This window comes from Aspergillus ibericus, assembly GCF_003184845.1.
Source record: "Aspergillus ibericus CBS 121593 unplaced genomic scaffold BO80scaffold_35, whole genome shotgun sequence".
In the NCBI taxonomy this organism is placed as follows: Eukaryota; Fungi; Ascomycota; class Eurotiomycetes; order Eurotiales; family Aspergillaceae; genus Aspergillus; species Aspergillus ibericus.
In genome coordinates this window covers 34932-53494 of record NW_020292133.1, presented here as the reverse complement: position 1 = coordinate 53494, position 18563 = coordinate 34932, and the positions used below count along the sequence as shown (strand labels likewise).

Here is an 18563-nt window from a genome sequence, read left to right as displayed (position 1 = left end):
CCCGACGATGGGACAAATTTAGATCCTAAGAGAGTTTGGTCCCAGACGATTCGCCCGTCCTGGATCGCCCTGCAGAGATTGCCGAGGGTTCTCTGATTGGTCCCTAGGAGATGACAGCCGGGATGTGCCTGAATGTGTTCGCCACGAGACTGCTGCGCCGTCCTGGCTAGAATACGATAGATTGCTGCTTACCACATAGTGCTACATCATGAGGGTATCAGCCAGACGATGTCTCTAAAAAAAAAAAAATCCTTCAATGCTCCTCAAGCGCCCGAGACAATCCCATACCGAGTGGGTTCATATGTTCCCCATCCATTTTACTTTCCAGCTGATTAACGGATGCAGATATTCCATTATCGCTACCTTGCTCTTCGCAAGGACCGTCACCATCATGGCCAGCTCTTCTGGAGGCATCGTTCCAGATCCGACTCACGTTTCCCGACAAGACGTTCTGCATTGATCGATACCACTGACGACGACTCCCGGTGTCCCAGCAACGAAAGACCATGGGAATATCCGGCACCATGTGGCTCTATGCCTTCCTCTCAACGCTCTCGTTCCTCACTTTTGGTGTCTGCACGTCATGCTACTTCCCCGGTGGAAAGCTGGCCGAGAACTACACCCCCTGCGCAGAGAACGGCGACTCCTTCTGTTGCGAAGACACCTCCATCTGCCTGACCAACGGCTTCTGCATGTCCCTGACCCAGCCCTACGTTCTCGCACGGGCAGCCTGCACATCCCAGAACTGGACCAGCACCTCCGTCTGTCACGATGCCTGCCACTGTGGTAAGTCTTTTGTCTCCGTAGAGCGTTCCTGCCGGGATCCGATGGATCGACTCATCTTTTTTCACCTTCCTCCGCAGTCACCGAAACCTGGAACACCGGATGTTCAATCGTCCTCCTCAACAACGTCAACGGCGTTCAGTGGTACTGTCCGAACTCCATCGTCGCGACCGGGACCCGGTCCATCGGTTGCGCGGACGGCGTGGCCCCGATTCAGATCCATCCCGGCTACGCCATCAATGGAAAGGCGTTTCTCGCCAATTCGAGCATCACCACCACGATGACCGAGACCCCCAGCTGCCCGGTCGTTAGCGCAACGTCCTCCCCCTCTCCCACACCCAGCCCTACGAACAATACCTCCTCCTTACCGACCGCGACGGCCCCTGTCGGCGAGCCCAACAGGGACAACGGGGTGAGCCACTCCGCCATGGTGGCAATCGGCGCGGGTGTCGGGGTTCCGCTAGCGGTCCTGTCACTGGCCATTCTCACATTTGCGTTTCTCGAGCGGAGAAAACGCCTGCAGCTTGAAAGTCGCACGCCGCAGATGATCCGCCTGCAGCCTATCGAGCTCAGCCTGGACCGGAGGCCAAAGCCTCTCGTCGGGAACTTGCAGCCGTATGAGTTGGCCAGTGAGCCCCTGATTGATCCCGTCGGCATGGATGGGCGATAACGGCGTATGTCCATGCTCGCCTTTGATGCTACCATGTCACCCATCAACACTCCGGTTGCTTTTCAGTGATGTGGCTGGACGTGTTGGTTGGTGAAGGTGGGCACCTGTCGCAGTCTGTATACCGTCCGATCGTGTCTGATGGTTTGGCTCCCGAACTTCTCAGACGTCAGATCTTATTTTCATCCCTGTCTGTTGCGAGCTGGCCTCCCTTTTTTTTTTTTTTTTTTTTTTTTTGTTTTTTTTTTTTTGCCGGTTGTCTTTGGGCTGGCATCTCGGGCGATTCGCTGTTAAAAGAGAGAAAAGACCGCTATTTCAGCTCTGCCATTCAGCCGCTCGGTCGGCCAGTAGGGCAGGTTAGTAGTTGGGTGGGTGACCACCAGCGAATCCCTTCTGTTGTATGTATTATTTCTTGTTTTTTTTTTTTTTTTTTTTTTTGGTGTGTGTGTGTGTGTGTGTGTGTGTGTGTGTGTGTGTGTTCATTATATTCATCTATACAATGTACTGGATACCGGATAGACCTACGAGGTTAGTACATCTGCGATGTATGTATCCTCCCATAAAATCGTACCACGCCCACTTTCTCTTTTATCATACCCTCTCGTTGTGCTCAGAGGGCTAGGGAATGGGGAATGCCTAGCTGTAAAGAGCATGATCTCTAGATCATGTGGCGACGTCTGCTTTATTCGTACTATGCATTTGGTCTTTCCCCGCGGCCAGCCGGCATGTCGTATATAAGGTCAATACAGGAACGTGACACGATTTGGGATAGAGCACGGCCAGAGAGGAAGATGGGGAAATGGGGATCTGAACATATTGCGGGCGACTCTGGCTATACTGTGATGATGACATGCTTCTACTCTGCTCTTGGTGTTATTTCCTTCTAGAAATACGCATTTCAAAGAGAAGGATGCTAACAAAACCAGCACATAGGAGGACTCTCAGCTATGAAGACGGCTATGCCTAACCACTGAGGCTGAGGCGGCTATCAAGAGCTTCGTAAACATCACAGCCCCGAATGTCCGTTGTAGCTTACATATCCAGTCCCCCGCCCCCATTTTCTCCGTAATAGACAAGATATCACCATGCCATCTTCAAACCCACATCAATGCCACAGCATTGAGGGAAAGTGTCATGCCGACACAAGCGTCATAATCATGTCACTACCTCATTATCAATATGACTGATGTCACCAATATCACCAACTTGGTCTGCGTCTCTATCATCGACACAGTCTGCGACTTGAACAGGTAGAATCGTCGCTTCGTCATGGGTGTCGGATCGTATGGTGGTGCTTGGTGTGCAGAACGGATAGTCCCGACCCAAATTTCGACCTTAGCAATAAAGCCCAGGGGCGTGGAAGAAAAGTCCTGGCCTTTGCGCGTCAATCCGAACCATTCTTCTAGGAATTTAGCTGGAACCTTCTCACGTTGTGTAGTTCCTGAATGGCGTTCTCTACTTGACAGTTCGCCATGGGAATGAACTGACCCAAGAATATCGCCATAGTCCCCAAACTTTGAGATAGAGTCTGCCGGCCAGAATGCCAAGATCGATTTTGCACCGTTGGCGGGGATCCAGTCTGGAGATTGGGGATGGTGTAGAATCGGAACGTGTCGAAATGCAACATCTCCTTTGAAAAATTGATGCCGAGTGAATAATGCAGATAAGTGAACAGTCGGTCGGGGTTGCGCAGGATGAGGATCGGGTATTCCGCCTCTTCTGGAATAATCATAACAGCTTTGCCAGCCTGGAATTATAAAAACACGAATTTATTAGTTATTACTCTAAAGTACGCCTATACTCATGCTCCACGGTATGGTGACATACATTAACTCGCGCCTTACGATTCAGCTCGCATTCTGCTGCGTAACGTGCAATATGACTTATCTTGCTCAGGGTTATTCTCCTGAGACTCAGTATAAGCTGTGTTTTATCGATGGAGCCATCCACATGCATATATTTGCAAGAACGTAAGGATCATTCACACTATCCCACTCACTTGAATTGAGGTCAAGGTCTCTCATAATCTCCGTTGCGTCGAGTATCCGATCTCTCAGGCTTGCCTCTACCTCAGCGATATCATTGTCATGCCTGCCAGGCAACTGTTGGGGGAGGGAAGTACTGCGCGTGCGAAGACACGTTGGATGAGATGTTAAAGTGAGGTCGGAATTGATTTTGAGTTTTGTGGGAAAGGTAATGAAAGGCATTCCCTGGCTTGACCTCCCTGTCGCTTCGGTCCTCTCTCAGCCATAGGGAATATTTCACATTTTCTTGGCCTGCACTGTACTTGAACCAACAAGCTTAGCATCTATGCTATCCAATCTGATGTTGGTATATCATCCTATGTGTCTACCTACCGTTGATTGTTTATCTATATTCTCATGGAGGTTTCTTCGTGTTAATGTTAAGAACCTCCATAATCTGGCTCGGCCATCAGACTCCACGGGCCAGTAGAACCGAGCTGAATATTGTGTAGGTAGCTGGTGATCTTCTTCCGTCCAGCTATTCATCTCTCTAGACCCCTTGTCTAAGAATCATATCCTAGTGGGCTCGCTTGAACCAGATCTTCCCCCCCAACGCAGGCTCCATATCTATCCCCAGTTCCGTGGCGACCCCCTTCGCATCAACATAAAACTCGGCCTTCATGTAGTCTGGGTCCACAGCTTCCGCCCCGGGGGTATAATACTTGGTCACAAAGAACTCCCCACTAACATGCTCAAACCGCAAGCATTTCTTCAACACACGATCCGTCAAATCAACAACCAATTTCCCGTCCCTCTCACGCAACACCAGATCCCCATACGCTGGATGTTCATATTTCCCCGCATACGCCCCCAACGCCAACGCATGGGGCAATCTCCTCTCCAATCCAGGAAATAACCGTTCAATCACTTGCTCCACACTTTCCGTAAACCCTCGTTCCATCTCCTGAATCTTCTCCCCTAATCTACGCACATGTGCCTCCCTCTCAGCTGCTGCCCCGTCTCCGCTCTTTCCAATCAGCCCGTCAATTAGATACAAGTACAACTCCAACTGCGCAATCCTGGCATTCTGTGTATTCCCCATCATTGCAAACGCGAATCCTCGTGCAGGCAAGAACCCAACCATGATTCCGAACCCGTACCAGCTCCCAGTGTGCCAATATATCTGCTCCCCATGGTAGTAATCCACAAACCAGCCCATCGTATACAAATGATATGCGCCCGGCGGAGCAAGCATGTTATCCCAGTCCGCTTGGGCGATCACTGTCCGAGGTAGTCGTAGCGCCGTGTGTCCCTCTGGCGAGATGGGACCGGTCTGATATACCAAGGCACGGAGCCACTTTGCGTAATCAAGGACATTACTCACCATTGCACCGGTGCCAGTTATCGGGGTGTAATTCATATACGGCTCTTCGTGGTAGCTGTTTGTTTCTGGGTTCCACGTGTATCCTTTCACTAGTCGTTCTGATGCAGTGGGTATTCCTTTAACCTCGTCGACCGAGAAATATGTATCGGACATGCCGAGGGGATCCCAGATCCGCTTTTTGAGCGTTGTACCCATGTCTTCCCCGTTGATTTGTTCGATGAGATACGACGCGACCATGAACATGTGATTGCAGTAGTTGAATTTCGTGCGTGGGGGGTATGCGAGAGGCAAATGGCGGAGCTTGCGGACTGCAGTGCAGAGGTCCTCGTCCGGAAACGCAAAAGCCATGACCCCGAAGTGACCCGGCAGGCCGGATCGGTGAGAGAGAATATCTTCGATGGTTGTGTGGGCTGTGGCGGAGGGGGTAGAGAGGACGAAGTCATCGCGAATTAGAGAGGAGACGGGTGTAGACCAGGAGATCGGGTTGGGAGTGGATTTGCTGTCGTCGATGGCGAGGGACAGGGCGGCGGCGGTGAAGGCCTTGGTGGTGCTGCAGGTGCTGAAGAGAGAGTCGACGGTCATTGGGGTGGAGGGGAACGAGGCGATTCCGTATGCCTGGTTTCAATGATTTTAGTGTTGGGTATTCCTTTTGGGAGGAGGAGATGCTGAGTTGGTAGGATGTACCTTGGCGTAGGTGCTGGAGCCGTGGACGATGGCGATGCTCAGGCCCGGGATTTTCCATTTTCCGAGCAGCTTTTCGACGAGGTCGTCGAATTCGGGCGTTATTGGATTGATCATTTCTCGGAGGCCCATAGCGTGCTGTTGATGGTATGATTGAGGTGTTGGGGGAGGTCCTGGTAAGATTACTTATGGATTGTCGGGGGTTGCGGAAGAGAGAGAGGAGGGAGTTGAGCAGCGGGGGAGCAGCGAAGTGGGAGCTTCGGGGGGTCCGTGGGTGGCCCGGAGGATAGCTTGCTAGTGGCAATGTGGCTGGATGGTCTGGGCGCTACTAGGTGATAAGAGGCGATGGCTTGCAGGAATCCAATAGTAGCCTGGGCTAATCCTGCGGCCTGATTAGCTATGTCCGGTCTGACATGCGATATGACATGCGACATGGCATTTCTAGTGGATGCGACGATGACTGATTATGAAACATAGTTTATTCTAACTATCAACAGTACTCCTGTCCATATCCCCTATGCAATGCGACCTCATCCTAACTCATTAATCATGCAGATGCAGCACCCCAACCACCCCCGCCAGCCGTGTTAATAATAATGCGATCATGAGTCTTCATGGAGACGGTGTTCTTTCCGCCAATGTTCACCTGACGCTCCGCGCCAGTATTGACATCCTTTGTGATCCACAGGTTCAGCCCAGGCTGGGCATCCCCTCCGCCTTCAAGACCATAGGGCCGGTAGACTCGTCGCTCCGACAAGATGGAGACTTCCATCGGGGACAGGAACTCGATGTCTCGGATAACACCATCACCACCGGGATTCTGACCCTTGCCACCAGATCCCTCCCGAAGAGTGAACTGCCGTAGGAGGGTCGGGTAACGCTTCTCCAGAATCTCCGGGTCGGTGATGCGTGTGTTGGTCATGTGCACGTGGATCCCCGACTCCCCGTTCCATGTCGGACCGGCACCGCTGCCTCCTGCGATGGTTTCATAGTATCCAAAACCGGGGATCACCTCGCCTGTATCGGGGTCACGCTTCGAGTTCGTGCCGAAAGTCAGGTTATTGCAGCACCCTTGCGACGCGGCACAAGCTTGGAAGGCCTTGAGCACAACGTCGGTGATCCGCTGCGAGGTCACCACATTCCCACCGACCACGGCGGCAGACTTTGTGGGCGACAGAATACTAGGCGATGGAACCTGGATGTCGATGGGAGCAAGGCATCCCTGATTCAGGGGCATGTCGGCGTTAATCATGCATCGCAGGCAGTAAATGATGGCCGAATGGGTGATGGCGATCGGGGCATTCCATCCTCCGTACACCTCTGGACCAGTACCGGCAAAGTCAAAGACGGCAGATCCATCCGAGCCATTGATAGTGACCTTCAGCTTAATAGGAGTGCCATCGTCCATGTAGTCGACCGCCTCCAAGGGCTGGCCACCGAACCTCTTGTAAAGGTCTTTCAATAGATTGCGCACCGCTGTCTCGGCCGTGGCCTGAATGGCGTACATGTACTTCTGGACCGTCTCGACCCCATATTCCGCGAATAACGCTTGGATCAGCGAGATACCCCGGGTGTTTGCAGCAATCTGTGCCTTCAAGTCGGACAAGTTGTCACTGACACATCTGGCTCCCGAGCACCCTTCATACTGAGCAGGCTGGTGTACCAACAGTTCCATCATGCGTTCCTCGTCGAAAACCCCATTGCTCACAATCTTGTCACCTTCAATGGCAGCACCCTCTTGCCAAAGCTCAGTGGATTTAGGCGGCATCGACCCGGGCAGGATGCCGCCGATGTCAGCGTGGTGGCCACGCGAGGCAACATAGAACATGATTTCGGTGCCACCCGGCCGGTCGAAAACAGGTGTAATCACCTAGCACACAATCAGTGATGGGTTGCCAATGAATTCGATTAACTTACTGTGATATCGGGCAAGTGCGTTCCACCAGAGCTAGGGTGGTTTGCCACCAACACATCGCCGTCCTGTAGCTTACCAAGCCACCTCTCATGTTGATAGCGAACGGCAAACTGCATGGAGCCCAGGTGCACTGGAACATGTGGCGCATTGGCAACAAGACCTCCATCGGGAGAGAACAGAGCGCAGGAAAAATCCAGGCGTTCCTTGATGTTAGTTGACACTGAAGTCTTTTGCAGCGTACGACCCATCTGCTCAGCAATGGACATAAACCGATGACCGAAGATAGTGAGCCGGATGGGGTCAATTCCTGACGAGCCACCCTCGGCCGCAGAATCGCCTGGGAGCTCCTCAAGGTCGATAACAATGCATGTCTCCAGGATATTGGCCACCGCATTGGGAGCCACCACAACGGTTTGCGTCTCGTCGATGATGATGGCAGGGCCATGCACGCGGGTGTTCTTGTCAAGCTTGTTGAGCTGATAGACAGGAGTGTCGATCCGTTCCGAATGACCGTCAAAGTATGCCTGGGAGGTATTGTCGGGACCTCCTGTGACGTCCTTGATGGTAGCTTCCCTCAGCTGCACCAGAGGACTCTTTTCCGTCCTCACCTTCGAGCAAGCGATTGTGCGGACGCGGATGTCATCCACTAGAACCGGCCTATCTGAGTTGAACCCAAACTCTCTGCGATGTCTGGCACGGAACTGTTCGAGGAAATCGGAGTCATCTTCGGGTCTCAGAATCATCAGGCTGGTGTCTGAACCCTCGTAGCGCAAATTGAGATACAACTCGTGGCGAACCTGGTCAGAGGAAAATCCTTGCGTTTCCATGTCTTCGGTAGCCGCCTGAATCATGCCGCCGAAGCGCTTCTCAAGAGTCGACTGGGAGGTCGAGTAGTCAGTGGAGACCGGCTCCTGAGATTCCTTGACCACCTCGGCCAGCGCTAAACCGTACGCCGAAAGGACTGATGAAAACTTGTGGATGATGATGCGGGAAATACCCAACGACGCCGCGACAGTGCACGCATGCTGGCCACCAGCGCCTCCAAAGCATGCGAGGTGATGGGATGCAGTCTCGAAACCACGAGCCTCCGTCAGGTTGCGGATAGGACGAGCCATCGACTCATCCGCAACCTTCAGGAAGCCGAGTGCCACCTCCTCTGCTGTGAACTCCGATTGACCCTTCTCCTTCCTCTCGTCGTTGATCTTCTGCGTTAATTCTTGAAACAGCTTCGTGGTGATCTCAAGGTCAAGCGGTTGGTCTTCGTTAGGCCCGAATATATGAGGGAAGTATTCCGGCAGTAATCGACCAAGGAAGAGGTTGGCGTCCGTGACGGTCAGTGGGCCGCCTTTCCGGTAGCAAGCAGGTCCCGGATGAGCGGATGCTGACTCGGGCCCGACGTAAAACAGACCGTTGCGCCACGACAGGATCGAACCACCACCCGCGGCAACGGTGTTGATGTCGAGCTGAGGAGATTGGATAAGAACACCAGCCACTTTGGATCCGAAAACGTGCTCGAGATGGCCATCAAAGCGCGACACGTCAGTCGATGTGCCACCCATGTCGAATCCAATCACCGGGGTCTTCTCCTTCGGGTCCCAGCTGGTAGCGGCGAAACCAACCACACCGGCAGCCGGACCAGACAAAATCGCTTTCAGCCCGCTGAATCTGCGAAAGTCAACGAGTCCACCATCCGACTGCATAAACTCGAAGCGGCATTCTTGCTGCTTCTCCAGGCCACCCTCGAAGCTGTCCGAAATCGAGTCAATGTAGGTTTTGATGACAGGCGTGAGATAGGCGTCTGCTGCAGCAGACATACCCCGGGGAACCACCTTAATCATGGGTTGCAGCTTAGACGACAATGTGACGGAGAAGCCCATACTCTCAGCTAGGTCGCCGATCATGCGTTCGTGCTCGGGGTAAGCGAAAGAATGGACAAGTGCCACTGAAAGCGATTGGTAGCCCTGCTCTTTCAACTGTTGTAGCACCGGGCGAACCTCTTCAATGTCCAGCTCTTGCACCACCCGGAACTTCTCGCCAGTTGTTCCCTCCACTATCCGAGCATTGGTAAAGCAATCTTTGTCAGCGAGGGGGTGGCATGGAATGACACGTTCATTGATCTCCACCACTCTTTCGGGCAGCACGCCGGGTCTAGCCATTGAGAGGTCGAAGATGTTTGGTCGTGATTGGTCTCCAATCTTGAGTAAGTCGCGGAAGCCTTTTGTGGTAAGGAGTACGGAGCGAGCTCCCTTGCGCTCGAGGAGAGCATTTGTGGCTACTGTCGTTCCCATGCGCAGACTACCAATACGGTCGAGCTTCAGAGGCTGACCTCGCGGGTGTGACTCCCCTGTGACAAGCTCGAGGATCTGGCGGATGCCCTCGGTGGGGGCATCTTGGTAGTGACCGGGATCGACGGACAGTAGCTTGAGGATGATATCGGGGCGACCGGGCACAACGGCATGCACGTCGGTGAAAGTACCACCACGGTCGATGGAGATAGTGATTTTCTCTGATCCGGGCATGTTGGCGAGGGAGGGGAGGAATAGAGGAGGGAGAGAAAGAACAGGTGGTAGAGGAGAGATGGGGGGGTATCAATGATTGCTGTCGAGGATGATGGAGGGGCATTCCCCAGGTTAAAATAACCCGCAGCCGGCCAGTCTGGGGGGAACGCGATAAGAGATCCGCTGTCGTCACTGGCCCTTCCGCCTTGATTGAGGCCTTTCATTGGTGAATGGTCACGTGTCGGGCCGACGGACGAGCTGGTCGGGGTTGACGGGCCGATGACGCCGGACCAGCCAGTCGATAAGTCCGGATAACGGGCGCTGATAAGTCTTGATAAGCCCGCCAGTTTGTTATCCACTCAGCTGGCTATCATGATCTACTTTGTCTCCGTAGTCAGTATACACCCAGTCGGAACTGGCAATTAGCCTATGGTTGTGAAACTAGGCAGTGTACTTAGCAGATGCCACTGAGCATATGCCACAACAAGGCACTCTCCACCCCGGATTATGACCAGTATTACTCTTGATGTTCATCACCACGCCGTGACCGATGACCGAACAGAGCGTCGGCATAAACCCCTGGAAGGATCGGTCCCAAAGTCGCCGTCGCCGACCAATGAACCGTTCTACGCGGTCAGCCAGCGTATTTTAAGATTTTGCTTCTAGATTCGCCCATTACCCGGGGGTATAGATAGCATTTTTGCATCGTGAGGTGGTCGTGTCAGTAGACTCGTTTGAGCGGCGTTCGACCCGTTGGGGCAGATATGAGCCTATTCATTTCTCATCTCTAGGAGCTGCAGACAAATACATCTCACGACTTCCATTGAGATACAAAGATCAGAACGAGCAAGTGCACGGAAAAAGGACTAGATTTCCTCTCGGGTACCAATACAAGCTGACTCGCAATCCTTGAAAGTGTCACTGCAGCCTTCTCAACCACTTATAATTCGCCTAATAGGGGGATTTCCATACATTACTATCAAACCCACGTCGGCTCCGACTTCTGATGGTATGACATCGACGGGCTTCCACTCGGTGCATGAATGTGTATTGACCACATGTGCTACCGTTTGTATCATTGTTACCGCTTTAACGTGTTTTCAATCCAGTCAGTATCCATGTCAATGTCAATCTGGCCCAAAACCTCCTCCCAGAGGCCCGGATCATCGTTGATATCAAAGTTGAACGAGATCTCCTGCACTGACGGCAAGTCCTGCTGTGGAGTCCACGTAGTGTTCGTCGGAGGGCCAATTGCATTATTCGACGGGGTCGGTTGCTGTGTGCTGCTGGGCGTAATCGGCGCTTCGACGGCGTCGCCTTCTCTCCTTGCGCGATTTTGCCCGATGGACGACTGAAGCTCAAGAAGTAGCGAGTGGCGGGCAGCCAAATTAGTATTGCCCCGATCAGCCATGCTGCGAAGCAGACTTATTGAAATCTCCATCGCCCGCGCATTAGCTGCGTTATGTGGAAATGCAGCATTCACCATTACAAGCAGGAGAGCGGCGGAAAAGACGTACTCTCCGTCGAGGTAGCCATAAGTAGCTGATAATCCTGTTAGTACGATTCTCGATAGCGGTTGGTTGAGTAAGCATACCAACCAAGTTATGCTTCGCTGCAGCATCCATTATAAGGGTGGTGGCCCGAGCTGCTGCCACACAGCTGTCAATTACCGCAACTGTATTCTGCGACAGCCCTTCCTTCCAGTCATCCGTCGCAGAGCCACCGGCTTCCGCGTCGAGGCGACGCTGGATCACATAGAAGACCAAGGGCCGTGCGGTCATGTTGACGCAAGAATAGAAGTGTAGGAATATTGACACCGACTCGCGGTTGATATGTGTACTCAGCCTGGAAAAGTCTATACGCAATCGATCGGGTACTCGTCGAAGCCAGTCGGAAAGCTCATCGGTAATGCTTTGTACTGAGGCTAGCAGGTTTGAGCCAGACCGCGGCTTCTTCCGATAAATTTCTTCATGACTTAGTTAGAGGATCTGTCGGGGTAAATGAGTATTGCTCCAAACCTTCTCCTATTCTACCCAGGATCCTGGACAGCTGGGTATAGTATGTGAGGACAACCGATGGCCAAGGAAGCACATCAGTTGGGCTCTGATTGCATGTGAGAAAGCGCATGTCTGGGGGACTCCTCAAAACTTACAACTGGCTGCGGCCATGTGGTTCCAATGTCCTCATCTTGGATTGTAATCGGATTGCCTGACTTGACAGACAGTAGCCTATTGGCCATTAGCAAGGCCTGTGGTTGAGAGAAACTTGAGGCTTACCGATCCAAACTATATACGGACCACCAAGCCCGCCGACGACGATTACGGTCTTCCTCACTAATTTCTGGGTCTAGGACCTCTTGATGGAGCCCCAGTGAAATTGCCATGCGAAGAGCAAGACCAATCTGTGGGGTTGGGATCAGTTATGGAAGTAAGCACGGAAGGCCGCTAAGCATACGTATAGAAAGGCAGCATCCCGACGATTGAGGTTCTGCATGTAGTAAGCAACATAGCAGAGTACCTCCACGAAAAATATTGATCCCTCCTCGTGAATGTCAGGCAAAAAGCGCAGTGCATGCTTGAAATATCTGAACCCCGGAGGACCGTCATCACCGGACCACTGGTTGACCGAGTACATGAGGCCGAACGCTATGACAAGCAATACCTGGCAGTAGACCAGACATGACTCGCGATTAAGCAAATCAGGGGGTTGGCTATAGACTATGTGTAGTCGCTCTTCGAAGTCATGGGGTTGGATGAGGGAGAATATTGTTCCGATATAGACATACTGGACCCAGTAGAGCCGCTTGGCATATTCGAACGGCGGCAGTTGAGGGAGGGATCGTGGTACTGAGCGGCGTAGAGAGGAAGGGTCATCGTATAGGGGTCGCACATCCCATGCTAAATTGGTTGATGTAGGATTCAGACGTTTTGCCAGATGGGTGGTAGAAGATGCACCAACATAGTCTGTCTATACGTTAGATCATGTATAAACATATATATGGCTACAGGGAATCTCACGATGTTCACCGGATCGATTCAGAAACAAATGTTCTGTCCCATTATACCACCAGTCGCCTCGCTCCAGGGGCACTTCGACGCTATACGAAGTGCCCTGAATGGATGTAGCTGGATTTGGGAAGGACGCAGAGCGAGCCTCATCTGCGTCAATAGAATAATCAGACGAAGGAAGTCGTTTCCCAGAGAAGACTTCACAAACCTCGACTGTTGGCCTGGGCCTGAGACCGCAACCGACGAAAGTAACTGGCGGGAAAGGAGAAGAAGTTGGTCAGCCGCTCAGGCAGCAATCACGTTCCCCTCAGGCTCTCACCTTTCCGGAATCGACACGCGCTTCTCGGCCTCCGAATAGACACACTCGTGGCCCACCTCTGCGCACGCAGCGCACGCATATGGTGGGTTACCAGCACATCGGGTCTTTCGGTTGCGGCATCGATTACACCTGCAAAGGCATGTTAGCTGACCTTGGTTCAGAAACCAAGTATTGATGGATTACGAACGCGACCATGGACCGTCTCGCACCGCTCGGATCCTCTCCAGCTCGGTGCTGCAGTCCACTTCGAGCCCTTCTTTGAGCCATTGGCAGTATGTCGCTGCTATCGATACGGCACAATCACCATAGCGCACACCGTGACAGCAAAGCTTGTGAACTTCTGGATTTCGGCCCAGTATCCCCGATGCTGGACAGGGACTAAGATGCCGATCGCCGTTCACAATATCGCGGGAAAATGAGAGACCAGGAAAGTGGAATGACCTTGGTCGGGCTTCGGCAATGAGTTCGTGGCCGGGATAAGCAATGGCCCTACACGAGCGATAGGATCACTAGAAAGCCAGATCGGACTCCACCAGACTAAGGGTCCCTCGTGGTCGATTGCAGTTGCACACCTTTGAATCGTCTTCCGATCGGCCTTGCCAAAAAGAGGAGCACAACTACCTAGGGTGGCAGCCAAATGCCGCTTGATTGGGTTCAAGGAAACTGTTCCATCCTCATCTTGTGATTAGAGGCGGCTGTGATAACTCTAGTCTGATCAGACGACTTATCTCCCTTGCGTTGCCAAACCCCACCATGTTGCACCATTCATGATTCTGACGGGGTGTCAATGCAGCCTGGCCGCACCACCTCGGCCCGACCGACAACGGACCCCCTGAGGGGCACGAGTTCTTATCGCGTAATGACTTGTGCCTATTATTCACCAACAGGCACCACAGGTTTTAAGTTGGGGCCTGAACCCACTTGTTTAAGTGCCTGGGGACCTTTTAGACGTGTCGCGGTCTGCCTTGGAGGCCATGACTTCACCCCCGGCTGCCTCCGGTTCATTTTCTCAACTCGGGACATTGCGGCTGCAGGAAAGGGGACACGATGATGTGTTTATCCCGACAGTGTGGCCGCACCGCTTGATATAACCAAAATACCATCGTATGAACCTCATCCAGGACAATGAACTGTGCTTCCAGTCTCCAACATGGGAGTAGGCGTCTTCGCAGTATTACTGCTCGCCGTGCTGGCACTCCTTCGCGCCCTCCGCAATTATAGTTGCTTGTGTGCCATCCCTGGGCCCCCGCTCGCTGCATGGTCGGATCTTTGGCGCATATTCGCTCGCAACGTACCTCGCTACGGTCAACGCCTATCGATCCTTCACCAAAATTATGGCATGGTGGTGCGTTTAGGTCCAAACCACCTCAGTATTGCCGATGGCACGCGGTTTGCCCAGATAAACCGGGACCACCCGACCCAGGTATGCTCGGAGTTGGCATTCGTATTGTGCGTGCTAATGTTTGCAGTCAGTTACAGTACCACAGTATGAAGACCACCTAGCTATCCCAGACGGCCCCATGAATAGCCCCGAAAATTCTCAAATGACACATGCAGTATGGGAATACGCGCATGGGTTAGCACAGTACGAAGGGCTTATCGACCTATCCGCCAAACAGCTGATCAGGGCGATCAGAAAATACCAAGTCCTAGACCTAACAGCATCCCTGCGAATATTCGTCTCGTCCTTTCTTACCGACCTTACCACGGATGGGCTGTTAAACAAGGAACCGGTAAATGACCAGATGGCAGCAAACAACCGATACTTGAGGGCATTCTCAGTGGTGGAGTATATGCTCATCCGCAGCCCAGTGACGGCACTCAAAAGAGATCGCGGACGTCGCATGACGACTTGTTCAGGACTGCCCTTGCCTGCGTCTACAGTTGCTGGTCGAGGGACTGGCGCTCTCCCAGCCCGTCCAAAGACTCGCGATTCGAGCTCCGTCGAGGGATCCCGCGGTGCCGCTCGTGGAGCCGATGGTGTTGCCAGTGCATTCCTATCGCTGTTTTACTTCCTTCTGAAGGGCCAGAGGATATTTGCTAGACTCAAAAATGAGATAGACACAGCATTCTGTGTTGGATCACTGTCAGACTTGCCTTTATGGAGGGAACTCAATAGATTACACTACCTGGACGCTGCGCTGAAAGAGTCGATGCGGCTGTCATCAGCGGCCGCCTTTGAAGAAGAGATTGTAACACTAACAGGTGTTACTCTGTCGGGATTTCCAATCCACCGGGGCACTACTATAGCATGCAACGCACGTGTTTTGCACTTTGATGACGATGTTTTTGGGAACGATGTCCACCTATTCCAACCCGAGCGATGGCTAACGAGAGATGCCCAACAGCGAAGCCGCATGGAGCACGGGTTATTGCTATTCAACCGCTGCGTGCGTGGTTGCCCAGAAGTCGAAGTGGCATGGCTGGAGTTGAAAAAGGTCGTCGTCTTGATCATACTGAAGTTCAATGTCGGTTTCCCCAGTCCCATCTTAAGAACTACCCACTAACCGTACTGTCACCAATAGTTGCAACTCTTCCATGTCGCAGAGCCCAGCAACGATAAGGATGATGGCATGGATTCCCCGCCTTCCATGATCGTGGGATTCACCCCACGACTTCCTGGATTTTGAGCCATTCCTTAGTTAGCCATTCCGTTTAATCATCAGACTACCATTTTCTGGCATTAATTCCCGCAGGCTATGGCGCTCAAACCTTTGTTGACAAATTGAAATGTGGCCACGTCGCATTCCTCCCAGCCTCTGCGCATCCGCTTCCCTGTTCTTTTCCACTTCCCATCCTTCCTCTTGTCCTTTTTCTATTCTATCAAAGATACCCACTCTACACATGCTATTTTTCATTTTACCTTAGAATTATTGACACCTTACTTTCCGTCTCCTTGTGGGCCTTTCCCGAGATAGATCTAGATAATTCTCCGTGCACTAAACGGAAATAAAGGAGCCACCTCCAAAAGTCCCGCGCAACGGTGCCAAGACTACTTCCGTCCGGGCCGAAACATTACCGAAACAGGTGATGCTCGCCATAGTTGCCTCTTAGAGCACAGCAACCAATTAAAGATCATAAAAGTACTAAACTCGGAAATTAATTATGTCACTAAACAGATCACGCTTCTCGGCTTTAAGTCCAGCTATCAGCTCCGTGGTAGATTATTTGGTACACTGTGACGCTTGTACACTCGAATATATATAGAAAACCAAAGTCTGACTGATGAAATATGCAAACTTCCGTCTTTTACTATTTTTCTTAGTAAGAGAAGGGGCTTTTAGCTGGTGGTACGGGTATACTAGAAACGATGCGAGTTGGGAAGATTCGAGATCTCGATGATTCACGCGGCCCAGACGTCCTCCAAAACTTTCTGTCCCCGAGTCAATGTCTTGGATGGGGCCTCGCCCAACCACTGCGGCTCGAGACGGGTGATATTCGCCTCCATTTCCCAGGCACGGCCACCTTCGACGTACATGGAAGTGCCGTTAAGGGTGTCATCCACCAGCACACCAGCAGTGACTTGTGCGACCTGGAGAGCGGAGCTGATTGGTAGACCCTCCTCTTCCCAGCGATCGCACAGCTTTTTGGTGACTGCTGGGTGTGTCTGGGTCATCCAGGGGCAGATTGTATTAATGCGGAGGTTATGTTTGTAAGGTGAGCAGAAGTAGGGGCGCAGTGAGCGCATCAGACCTTGGATGCCGTGCTTGGCCGCCTGGTAAACAGATACACCGGGGGTTTCCTTGAAGCCTGCGGCGCAAGAGAAGAGGATGATGGAGCGGTCCACGCCCGGGCCACGGTTGTGGCGGAGGTAGACACTAGCTACACGGACGACGTAGAGGGAGCCAGTGAGGTTGATATCGAGGTCCTTTGTGGACGGAGGCTTGTCATATTTAGAGATGGACCAGGAAGAAAAAGTCTACGGACGGCTTACCGTGCGGATGTCCTGAAGACTCAACGTACAGTCGAACCAATTCTCCTTTGGCTCCATACTACCAGCGGTGACGACCACATGGTCAATGCGGTTGTAGGTCTTGAAAGCAAAGTCAAACAGGTTAAGAACAGCGTGATAGTCCGTAATGTCGACAGCTTGGAAGGTTGACCGAGGAGGCTTAGGAGGGAGATTGGGGTCCGAGTAGACGGGCCACTTTTCACAACATCTCAAGCTCAGGGGTGCACCACGGGGGGTGTCAATGTCACCAATGCATACGTAGGCGCCATTTTGGCAGCATAGTTCGACAAGGCTCTCGCCGATGCCATTGGCGCCGCCTGTTGCAGGGGTGAGCAGGTTGAGAGGGAGGGAGAGGAAACAAGCAGCAGGCGACGTACCTACAATGATAATGACTTTTTCTTCCAAAGCCTCCTGCGTAATAGTGGGATGAAATTGGGTGATTGGTACGGCTGAGTTCGAGGAGAGGACGGGGCCTGTTGGAGCGATCATCGTGATAGCAGAGATAACGCAAATGTGCTGAATTGGACACGAAGAACCAGGCGAGGGGGAAAATGCGGCTGGATGCTAGAAGCACGGGGTTCGAGGAGCCTTTTATGCAACACGGCCGATGGATTGACTTCCCAGGGACCTGTATTAAGCACAACCACCAACTCACCCGGGGAGCACATATACTCCGCAGCCAATCAAGCCGATGAAGCCCAGGTAGCTCATCTGGGTTTGGTGGATCCCGTGTCGGGAAAATATAGGGAGACAATAGTATGCGCCGAATAAGATGAACGGCACAAGTGCACCATAGCCCGATGTCATTGGGTGGTATCGTTGGATGATGTGACAGTACTACTAGTAGCCTGTACTGCTACTAAGTACAGATTCTGTAGCCGTCTCACCACTGCGGGTCGGCGGATCGGCGATTGCGGGGAGAGGGGACAGAATCCGGAGAATATCCGGAGTAGTGGGTTAGTTGCATGATGGAGTACGCTGGAAACAGCGATGTGAGATAGCTTAGAGCGTTGCCAGAGGAATCATGATTAGAGAGTAACGTGGAGAGTGGGAGAGAGCGAAAGAGAGAGGGAGGGGATAGGCGGAGGGTGGGTTCGTGGCTGCCTGAGGAAGTTGCATCCCCCTCTCGACCCCGCCCCATCCCAGCATCCCTTTCCACTATCCATTCCATCCGGCGCTGGATGCAGCTGGCCCTTATCACTCACTAGCAGGGGTATACCTCCTCTTCACATCGGCCTGCGTCTGCGCCTCGATAACATGCTTTTAACCTGGCACACGGGAAATCCTCTCACCCCCCTCTACCTCTTTCAACGCCATGGTCCAGTTTGTCCCCGAGACACGAATCTTTTGGTTCATACATTCGGTCCGTTGTCATCCGCAAGCCACCTGGCG

The 18563-nt window shown here is 52.6% G+C and overlaps 7 protein-coding genes across 7 annotated transcripts; 2 read left to right on the top strand and 5 right to left on the bottom strand.

The window, feature by feature from the left end:
• Positions 1-524: 524 nt before the first annotated feature.
• Positions 525-1453, top strand: BO80DRAFT_457288 (uncharacterized protein; the record flags this gene model as incomplete). Its single annotated transcript, XM_025722222.1, has 2 exons — positions 525-786; positions 864-1453. The coding sequence occupies 2 exons, from the start codon at positions 525-527 to the stop codon at positions 1451-1453; spliced, it is 852 nt and encodes a 283-aa protein (XP_025572787.1).
• A 1089-nt stretch (positions 1454-2542) lies between these two features.
• On the bottom strand, positions 2543-3874 carry BO80DRAFT_479633 (uncharacterized protein). The gene is made up of 4 exons (XM_025723305.1): positions 3450-3874; positions 3278-3312; positions 2939-3197; positions 2543-2891 (listed from the first exon to the last, which is right to left on the bottom strand). Exons 1-4 carry the CDS (start codon positions 3655-3657, stop codon positions 2614-2616), a joined length of 780 nt encoding a protein of 259 aa, XP_025572786.1. The 5' UTR covers positions 3658-3874; the 3' UTR covers positions 2543-2613.
• On the bottom strand, positions 3727-5706 carry BO80DRAFT_427300 (beta-lactamase/transpeptidase-like protein). Its single transcript, XM_025719972.1, has 2 exons — positions 5483-5706; positions 3727-5413 (listed from the first exon to the last, which is right to left on the bottom strand). Exons 1-2 carry the CDS (start codon positions 5609-5611, stop codon positions 3992-3994), a joined length of 1551 nt encoding a protein of 516 aa, XP_025572785.1. The 5' UTR covers positions 5612-5706; the 3' UTR covers positions 3727-3991.
• A 224-nt stretch (positions 5707-5930) lies between these two features.
• On the bottom strand, positions 5931-10041 carry BO80DRAFT_466906 (5-oxoprolinase). Its single transcript, XM_025722811.1, has 2 exons — positions 7397-10041; positions 5931-7349 (listed from the first exon to the last, which is right to left on the bottom strand). Exons 1-2 carry the CDS (start codon positions 9911-9913, stop codon positions 6027-6029), a joined length of 3840 nt encoding a protein of 1279 aa, XP_025572784.1. The 5' UTR covers positions 9914-10041; the 3' UTR covers positions 5931-6026.
• Positions 10042-10973: 932 nt separating this feature from the next.
• On the bottom strand, positions 10974-13486 carry BO80DRAFT_361383 (transcription factor domain-containing protein; the record flags this gene model as incomplete). Its single annotated transcript, XM_025716007.1, has 10 exons — positions 10974-11434; positions 11487-11858; positions 11911-11995; positions 12045-12120; positions 12169-12293; positions 12347-12855; positions 12910-13050; positions 13109-13152; positions 13220-13348; positions 13407-13486. The coding sequence occupies 10 exons, from the start codon at positions 13484-13486 to the stop codon at positions 10974-10976; spliced, it is 2022 nt and encodes a 673-aa protein (XP_025572783.1).
• Positions 13487-14369: 883 nt separating this feature from the next.
• On the top strand, positions 14370-16190 carry BO80DRAFT_412306 (putative cytochrome P450 monooxygenase; the record flags this gene model as incomplete). Its single annotated transcript, XM_025718015.1, has 3 exons — positions 14370-14642; positions 14689-15687; positions 15745-16190. 3 exons carry the CDS (start codon positions 14370-14372, stop codon positions 15847-15849), a joined length of 1377 nt encoding a protein of 458 aa, XP_025572782.1. The 3' UTR covers positions 15850-16190.
• A 304-nt stretch (positions 16191-16494) lies between these two features.
• BO80DRAFT_156929 (putative 3-hydroxyacyl-CoA dehydrogenase) lies at positions 16495-17857 on the bottom strand. Its single transcript, XM_025713832.1, has 3 exons — positions 17549-17857; positions 17154-17488; positions 16495-17102 (listed from the first exon to the last, which is right to left on the bottom strand). The coding sequence occupies exons 1-3, from the start codon at positions 17658-17660 to the stop codon at positions 16563-16565; spliced, it is 987 nt and encodes a 328-aa protein (XP_025572781.1). The 5' UTR covers positions 17661-17857; the 3' UTR covers positions 16495-16562.
• Positions 17858-18563: the final 706 nt, after the last annotated feature.

Coding starts and splice junctions, on each gene's coding strand:
- BO80DRAFT_479633 (XM_025723305.1), bottom strand. CDS start 3,657: ATGCCTTTCATTACCTTTCCCACAAAACTCAAAATCAATTCCGACCTC. Junction 3,198..3,277: donor ATCGTAAGGCGCGAGTTAAT/GTATGTCACCAT, acceptor TTATAATTCCAG/GCTGGCAAAGCTGTTATGAT. Junction 2,892..2,938: donor GACTATGGCGATATTCTTGG/GTCAGTTCATTC, acceptor AACGCCATTCAG/GAACTACACAACGTGAGAAG.
- BO80DRAFT_427300 (XM_025719972.1), bottom strand. CDS start 5,611: ATGGGCCTCCGAGAAATGATCAATCCAATAACGCCCGAATTCGACGAC. Junction 5,414..5,482: donor GCTCCAGCACCTACGCCAAG/GTACATCCTACC, acceptor CATTGAAACCAG/GCATACGGAATCGCCTCGTT.
- BO80DRAFT_466906 (XM_025722811.1), bottom strand. CDS start 9,913: ATGCCCGGATCAGAGAAAATCACTATCTCCATCGACCGTGGTGGTACT. Junction 7,350..7,396: donor CGCACTTGCCCGATATCACA/GTAAGTTAATCG, acceptor ATTGTGTGCTAG/GTGATTACACCTGTTTTCGA.
- BO80DRAFT_156929 (XM_025713832.1), bottom strand. CDS start 17,660: ATGATCGCTCCAACAGGCCCCGTCCTCTCCTCGAACTCAGCCGTACCA. Junction 17,489..17,548: donor AAAAGTCATTATCATTGTAG/GTACGTCGCCTG, acceptor CCCCTGCAACAG/GCGGCGCCAATGGCATCGGC. Junction 17,103..17,153: donor GTCTTCAGGACATCCGCACG/GTAAGCCGTCCG, acceptor AAATATGACAAG/CCTCCGTCCACAAAGGACCT.